General features: G+C 41.5%; 1 protein-coding gene across 1 annotated transcript; it reads right to left on the reverse strand.

Annotated features, from left to right (window-relative positions):
- Positions 1–644: 644 nt before the first annotated feature.
- LOC129828789 (ankyrin repeat domain-containing protein 1-like) lies at positions 645–7,575 on the reverse strand. Its single transcript, XM_055889996.1, has 9 exons — positions 7,141–7,575; positions 5,699–5,881; positions 5,471–5,593; positions 5,196–5,303; positions 4,884–4,982; positions 4,590–4,688; positions 4,302–4,400; positions 2,795–2,893; positions 645–2,570 (listed from the first exon to the last, which is right to left on the reverse strand). The coding sequence occupies exons 1-9, from the start codon at positions 7,165–7,167 to the stop codon at positions 2,478–2,480; spliced, it is 930 nt and encodes a 309-aa protein (XP_055745971.1). The 5' UTR covers positions 7,168–7,575; the 3' UTR covers positions 645–2,477.
- Between the last annotated feature and the right edge of the window lie 934 nt (positions 7,576–8,509).

Here is an 8,509-nt window from a genome sequence, read left to right on the forward strand (position 1 = left end):
GCTGGGCCGGCAGGGCTTCCACCACAGTATTTCGCTCCTTCTTCCATTTCAGTAGGTCCTGTTCCTTCTCACTGAGCTGGGCCGTCAGGGTTTCCACTAGGGTATCTCGCTCCTTCTTCCATTTCAGTAGGTCCTGTTCCTTCTCACTGAGCTGGGCCTACAGGGTTTCCATCAGGGTTACACACAGAGGGGCGTCTTTAGACACTGTAGAGGGTAAAGCAGCTCTTATCTAAGGGTCATTTGTACAGGAAGTTATTTTACCAATTGGGTTTGCTGTTTGATGTGTGGCTCGGGGTCATCTGCAAACTTTCTCATCTCCTGGTTCCTCTTGTACTCTGCCTTGGATATTATCCATATGCCCACATCTCTATGATTTATTATGATCTCTGCTTCAACACAGATCTTCCTTTGTCTGTTTTTAAAACCACAAACCTGAATTCGTCAGCCAAACAGCAGCCCCTTTACTTGATTTGCTATAAAGCTGAGGGATGGGGCTGGAGAAAGCCAAGGTAAACTGGTCCAATCTTAAATTCAGAGAAATTATGAATGCAAGGACCACCCATAATATTTTGACGCTATAGGCTACACTGTTTGTTTACAGAGACTCAAATAACAAAAACATTTACAATGGATCACAAAATAAGTATTTGAAAATATCAGATTGGTTTATTGACTTAAACAAACAATAAATAACAAGCATAATATACAGATTAACTTTACAATAAATACAAAACTCAGTGAGGTCTCTTGACGCTTTGAATTCTAGTCTCTTCTAAAAAATAAAAATAAATATCACTCAAATGATTTCCTATTTAAAACATTCTCTAAACCAACAACAACTTTCCATTCCAGCTCACTACTATCACTTCTGTCTGTGTGTTTAGACTGAAACAGGTGAATGTAACCAGAAACTAGTTTTGGTTAAAACAAATTTTTTGTTAAAACTCTTTTGAGCATACAGTTGTACTGTAAGTTTTCCAGTAACATATCACCTTGTAAAATCCCACAGTATCATGCCATTGCATTTGTCTTGCTCTTGCTGCTGGTGATTCTCTGATCCACCTCTACGCAGACGACACCATTCTGTATACATCTGGCCCTTCTCTGGACACTGTGCTAACAAACCTCCAAACGAGCTTCAATGCCATACAACACTCCTTCCGAGGCCTCCAACTGCTTTTAAATGCAAGTAAAACTAGGTGCATGCTCTTCAACCGATTGCTGCAAGCAGCCTCCCGCCTGACTAGCATCACTACTCTGGACAGTTCTGACTTAGAATATGTGGACAATTGCAAATACCTAGGTGTCTGGTAAGACTGTAAACTCTCCTTCCAGACTCACATTAAGCATCTACAATCCAAAATTAAATCTAGAATCAGCTTCCTATTTCGCAACAAAGCCTCCTTCACTCATGCTGCCAAACATACCCTCGTAAAACTGACTATCCTACCGATCCTTGACTTCGGCGATGTCATTTACAAAATAGCCTCCAACACTCTACTCAGCAAACGGGATGTAGTCTATCACAGTACCATCCGTTTTGTCACCAAAGCCCCATATACTGCCCACCACTGCGACCTGTATGCTCTCGTTGGCTGGCCCTCACTACATATTCGTCGCCAAACCTACTGGCTCCAGATCATCTATAAGTCTATGCTAGGTAAAGCCCCGCCTTATCTAAGCTCACTGGTCACCATAGCAACACCCACCCGTAGCATGCGCTCCAGCAGGTATATTTCACTGGTCATCCCCAAAGCCAACACTTCCTTTGGCCGCCTTTCCTTCCAGTTCTCTGCTGCCAATGACTGGAACGAATTGCAAAAATCCCTGAAGCTGGAGTCTTATATCTCCCTCTTTAACTTTAAGCATCAGCTGTCAGAGCAGCTTATTGATCACTGTACCTGTACACAGTCAATCTGTAAATCTGTAAATAGCACACCCAACTACCTCATCCCCATATTGTTACTTATCCTCTTGCTCTTTTGCACCCCAGTATCTCTACTTGCACATCATCATCACTCCAGTGTTAATGCTAAATTGTAATTATTTTGCCTCTATAGCCTATTTATTGCCTTACCTCCACACTCTTCTACATTTGCACACACTGTACATAGATTTTTCTATCGTGTTATTGACTGTACGTTTGTTTATGTGTAACTCTGTGTTGTTGTTTTTGCTTTGCTTTATCTTGGCCAGGTCGCAGTTGTAAATGAGAACTTGTTCTCAACTGCCCTACCTGGTTAAATAAAGGTGAAAAAATATATATATAATAAAAACCAACAATCACATAAATCTCCCCAGAATCTCAATAGCCAACTTCAACACAACATCAAAATGCATGGAAGCTACAGCCCTAACATTGGCCAGCAATATCGTCATTCAACAATTCTATCAGTATCAGTTATCAATGACAATCTGAATAAATGGATGGATTTCAATAGCCATAGATCTCCCCAAGACCTTGAGAAGTCATTGTTCTATTTAACAGGTTTGTCATTGTTGATGTTACACAGGAGGTTTTTAGCACCACTCTGCCATGCCAGAAGATTCTCACTAGGGGACTTGCCTTCCTGCAAGGGGAAAAAACACAAACATTCAAATTAACTAAGCATTTGTAAAATAGATCACCTTACTGTATCAAACATCAATATTCAAATGGACTGTAAATGGCGCTATGCTCACACAATAGCCAGTAACAATCATACCGACGTCACTGGAATATACTGAATGAATGTGAAAAGATGGGCCAAAATTGTATGAGGACAGACATGTTGGATGATTATGGAGTACTTACACTGTTCTTAGTCTTAAGACTGGCTCCATACATCAGGAGCAGCCTGATCATTTTGAATCGGTTTATCCTCACAGCATCGTGCATGGGTGTGTCTCCATCCTGGTCATAAACAAAGTATCTATTAACAACGCAATGCACAACCATACTATACAATAGTGCAAATCAAATCAAATCAAAATGTATTGGTCACATACACATATTTAGCAGCCTCATTAAATGGTACCTGCAAAACAACAGTCTCAACGTCAACAGTGAAGAGGCGACTCCAGGATGCTGGCCTTCTAGGCAGAGTTGCAAAGAAAAAGCCATATCTCAGACTGGCCAATAAAAAGAAAAGATTAAGATGGGCAAAAGAACACAGACACTGGACAGAGGAACTCTGCCTAGAAGGTCAGCATCCCGGAGTCGCCTCTTCACTGTTGACGTTGAGACTGGTGTTTTGTGGGTACTATTTAATGAAGCTGCCAGTTGAGGACTTGTGAGGCGTCTGTTTCTCTAACTAGACACTCTAATGTACTTGTCCTCTTGCTCAGTTGTGCACCTGGGCCTCCCACTCCTCTTTCTATTCTGGTTAGACCCAGTTTGTGCTGTTCTGTGAAGGGAGTAGTACACAGCATTGTACGAGATCTTTAGTTTCTTGGCAATTTTCTCGCATGGAATAGCCTTAATTTCTCAGAACAAGAATAGACTGACGAGTTTCAGAAGAAATGTCTATGTTTCTGGACATTTTGAGCCTGTAATCGAACGCACAAATGCTGATGCTTCAGATACTCAACTAGTCTAAAGAAGGCCAGTTTTATTGCTTCTTTAATCAGGACAACAGTTTTCAGCTGTGCTAACATAATTGCAAAAGGGTTTTCTAATGATCAATTAGCCTTTTAAAATGATAAACTTGGATTAGCTAACACAACGTGCCATTTGAACACAGGAGTGATGGTTGCTGATAATGGGCCTCTGCACCTATGTAGATATTCCATTAAAAATCAGCTGTTTCCAGCTACAATAGTCATTTCCAACATTAACAATGTCTACACTGTATTTCTGATCAATTTTATGTTATTTTAATGGACAAAAAATTGCTTTTCTTTCAAAAACAAGGATATTTCTAAGTGACCCCAAACTTTTGATCGGTAATGTAAATATTAGGAAGAGCAATGTCGGAGTGGCATTGACTAAAATACAGTAGAATAGAATACAGTATATACATGAGTAAAGCGGTATGTAAACATTATTAAAGTGGCTCGTGATTCCATGTCTATGTACATAGGGCAGCAGCCTCTAAGGTGCAGGGTTGAGTAGCCGAGTGGTAGCCGGCTAGTGATGGCTATTTAACAGTCTGATGGCCTTGAGATAGAAGCTGTTTTTCAGTCTCTCGGTCCCAGCTTTGATGCACCTGTACTGATCTCACCTTCTGGATGATAGCGGGAGTACAATTGGTGGGTTTGCGAAGCCTCTCTGTGATTTGCTCCATGCTTTCATTTGTCATATTAGGGTTTGTATGTCTTACTCTGTCTTTAGCGTTGACGTCTGCTCCACAGTGGATGAGGTGCTCAGCACATTCATTGTGTCCCGTCCTCACTGCCACATGGAGAGGAGTGCTGCGCAGCTGAGAGAAAACAGAGAGAGGGGGGGGGGGGGGTCAGACCACAAACACAGGCTGCTCAACTATCCATATATCGTTTAATATGCTCTATATATGGCTCTGTTCTGTATATATCCCTAAGTAAAACCCTATATGTTTTTGATGTTGGGCATCACAAATTGGGTTTAAGGGCTCTCTGTCTCAGTGTTGTACCTTGTCTCTGGAGTTGAACTTCCCTCCTTCATTGAGAAGCAGCTCCAGAGTAGTCAGGCTGCCTCCCCTGCAGGCCCAGTGTACTGAAGTGGCATCCAACTGGAGGGAGTGGGCAAAACAAACAGTGTTAGGATGATGACAGTTCCCAGCCATTTTGAACCATTTCCCATGTACTGTATGTAATTAGAGCTCTGATGAGTGATTGAGTGAGTGAGTGAGTGATAGTGCGTGCATGCTTGCATGACTGCATGAGTATCTGAGTTTGTGACTAAGAGAAAGAGAGAGAGAACTTACTCTGTCTTTCTTCTCAATGGAAGCCCCAGCCTCCAGCAGTCTCTTCACAATCTCCACATGGCCCTTGGATGAGGCTTTGTGTAGTGCTGTCCTTAGGAACTGTAAGAGAGGGAGGGCAGACAGAGTTAAGTGACATTCGTTTGGCTTCCTGTTACTTGTCCTGTTGCATTGTGAGACTAGTGCTATAATGGCCCTTGGCTGTCTGTAACTCAAGATTTTGTATCTCAATCAATGTAGCTTCTGGCATGTCAAAAGACTGATTTAGATGGCTGTCCATGTGTCATCATAAGAGAGACATGATGCGGTACTCACATGATCACCGACGTTGGGGTCACCTCCATCTGACAGGTACTTCTCAATCACAGGCAGTTTATTTTCCATAGCTGCTTTCAGGAACGTGTCCTCATCGACTGTGTCGGGCTGTGTGACAACGAAAAGAGACATGGTGCATTAGCTTAGTGCCGTTTGACTTGTTTTAATCCGTTGTTGGTCTTTTTACATTGAATTCCCTCTTCTTGATTATGGTGAGGAATTTTAGAGAAAGAAGGAGAGAAAGATTGTGTAGAGTGAATAGTGGCGGGACGTACAATGATCTCTGGCTCAGGTTCTTTCCTGTTCTGCACCTTCCTCTCCCTCCTCCTCTTCCTCAGTTTCAGGATGTTGAAAAGGTCATCCACGGTCTCTAGTTTCAGCCGGCCTGATTTGTCGGTCTGAAAAGGAATAAGGTACAGAATGTTGGGCCACATTTTGGAAGGCAAGTAGAATGTTCAGTGTTTCTAATTGAGTACTAAGCATATGAGGAGCTAAAAACTCACATTGAGATTGACAACTGTGATCTCCTCATGAGTGCTGTTCTCATTCTCCTCTGGGATGAGGTCTTTGTGTGACCTCCGGCCATCCTGTTTCTCCTGGTTGATGGCTGCCTCATACACACTCTCTGAACACGCCCCCGATAGGTGCTGGCCTGCCTCCTTTCCCTCACACTTTTTACCAGTGACCTGGGAGAGAAAACAGATTGGAGATGAGATGGCCATCCACCTAAGCAGTACTTTCTATTCCAAGAAGGGAAAAACAGAATGGAGGACAGGTAGCCATTCAAAACAAAGCCTTCCCTCTGTGAGATGCTTCTGTCCTAATAAAGGACCAAAGAAGGAAGTATTGGGGTGCTAATAGAGAAATGTGTGCTGTCTAATGTCCAACTCATTTACAGACTGATCAAAGCCAACCCTATTAGATGACTGGGCAGGCAACCAACTGCTGGATTATTTTGGACCAAATGAAAACCATCATGTTTTGTTAATTGTATGTACAGATAGATGTAGGATCTTAATTTGAGCACATTTGCTACAGCAGAAAAATTATCCTGCAGCAACAGGAAATGTGAATTATTATGTGGATTATAATTAATGGACATTTTTTGTAGGGGATTAATACATTTTTCGTGAGGGAAAATCAAGTCTGAAATGTGTGGAAAGATTGAAAAGTGGAGATTACCAAAAGGAAAGATCTCCTACAGGGCCGGCTCTAGCCTTTTGGGGGCCCTAAGCGAGATTTGGTTGCCCCCCACCTTGCGGGCAAAATATTTTAGTGGCTCCCCTCTGACAGCAGAGAGAATTTTTTGTTTTAAAGTAAATTTTCTGCAATTCTACATATTTCGCCATGGGGTGTAGAGAAAATGTTGCAGTTGTAAAGCTAGTGCTCTGCAGTTCTACACAGCAATTTTATAAGAAATATAATGTGATTCTACTAATTTTGCCATGGGAAAGATATAATTTTTGGGGACATTTTGCAGCTAATTTCTTGCAATTCTACACATTTTGCCATGATTTATACCATTTTAATAATATCATAGTGAGAATGACTTAAAAAATGTATGGGGGCCCCCTGGAGGACAGGGCCTCTAGGCATGTGCCCTGCATGCCCGATTGCTATTCAGCCATGATTACTACAAGTTTAGATAGCTGCCTAGACTAATTTACCAATCTAAAAATTGTTAGCTGACATTGCTAATTGAGTGACTGGCAGTGACTGGCATAACAAGATAAAAATTGCTGATGCAGAACCAAATTTCGAACTTGCACCTTATATATTCTACTATTCTAACTCTCAACAGTAAATTGAGAGCCAGACAGGAGCCGGCCCTGTCTATCTATCAGAGACTAATATTGTCAGCAACAACATCTAGAATGCCCAAACCCAGATGAAATAATGGATTAGGCAGAGTGAATCCCGATCACACATGCAAAAAACAACCTACCAGCTCTTCAACGCTGTGCAGTCCCATCTCTAGTCTGTCTGTGTGATAAAAAGTATTCCAGTGTCTCAACTCCCGAAGCGGCCAGTGTCAATTCTGTTCTGAGTGAGAATGAGATCCATCATCTCTTATATAGCCTACGAGTTTGGGATTGGGAACTCAAAAAAACAGAAATGAGGTCATGTTTCCCGCTATTCACCCTTTACCATCTCGCGCAGCCCCAGCCAAGGTGTCTCATCAGTGGTCACGCCTGGCATGCGTCCGTGGTATGCGCTGATGTCACCATTGCTGGCTTGTAAAAATGTAATTCCTAAACCGCTAGACACCTTCAATCATTTGCACTCTCCACATAGGTAAGGTGACATCGCAGAATGCCTGCCTAATGGCTAGTCAGTCAGAGCAGATTTATTGCGCGGACGGTGACAAAACTGCTCAACTATGCGCTTCCGTTCGTGATACCCACTCGCACTTGCCATAAACAGCTGACTGACACATGCAGCTTGAGTTCGACACGCACAAGGTCATACGGTAAAAAGGTACATGATGAGAGGTACTTACCGCATACATGCTGCTGTTTAAAGACAACAACGAAAAGTGCCACAAAAAAATATATAATTGAACTTACAATTTGTTATTTGGACGAGGCTACTTTAAAATATGCCTAATATATGTATGGTTCTTTCAGGGGGATGTTTAACACTTCACATAATTCTGTATATAGGCTTACTAGCAAGTAATATTAATAATAACAATAATAGGTATAATCAATAGCAGTGCAGTCATAAGGTCACTATTTGGCATGAACCAATATAACAATTTCGCAATTTCAAATTGTGTTATAACTGTTTTATAAAGATAAACTATGTAGACTATGTAGCTTAATTCATGCAAAATGTTACCAAAAAAGTAAATTCCATAGTAGGCCTGTCAGTTAAGCATTTTTTGGATCACTCATGTCAAAGTATATGTTCATAACTACAGAGTAACACATTAAAACATTATTGCTGGTAAACTATTTTGAATGGTGCCCCTATAAATGTTGGTCTGTTATGACAAGCATGTGGAGGCATGTGCATGATCAGCAGCTGCCTTTTTTAGAGAACACAGCTTGAACTGTAGGCTAGATCTGACATTCAGACATCCATTTAGTAGGCTGCCAACATCACTCATTTTACCTGTCCTTAAAAGGCCACAGAAGAGGCTGGATGTGTGTGTGTCACAGGTTAAGTCTAGTAGTATCAGTACCACAAACATGATCATGAAAATTATTATGCTGCTGACACAAAGAAAATGATTGTATTGTACTGTATTAATTGCCTTTCAAACTATTGGTATGACCAAGACAACCTCTTTTGTTTCATCACCCTTGTCT

The sequence above is a fragment of the Salvelinus fontinalis genome, chromosome 30, assembly GCF_029448725.1.
Source record: "Salvelinus fontinalis isolate EN_2023a chromosome 30, ASM2944872v1, whole genome shotgun sequence".
NCBI lineage: Eukaryota > Metazoa > Chordata > Actinopteri > Salmoniformes > Salmonidae > Salvelinus > Salvelinus fontinalis.

Excerpts from the sequence above, each read along its gene's own strand:
- LOC129828789 (XM_055889996.1), bottom strand. The coding sequence starts at position 7,167 with ATGGGACTGCACAGCGTTGAAGAGCTG. Across the intron at positions 5,304-5,470 it reads AACCTGAGCCAGAGATCATT|CCCGACACAGTCGATGAGGA; the intron begins GTACGTCCCGCC and ends GTTGTCACACAG. Across the intron at positions 4,983-5,195 it reads ACCCCAACGTCGGTGATCAT|TTCCTAAGGACAGCACTACA; the intron begins GTGAGTACCGCA and ends CCTCTCTTACAG.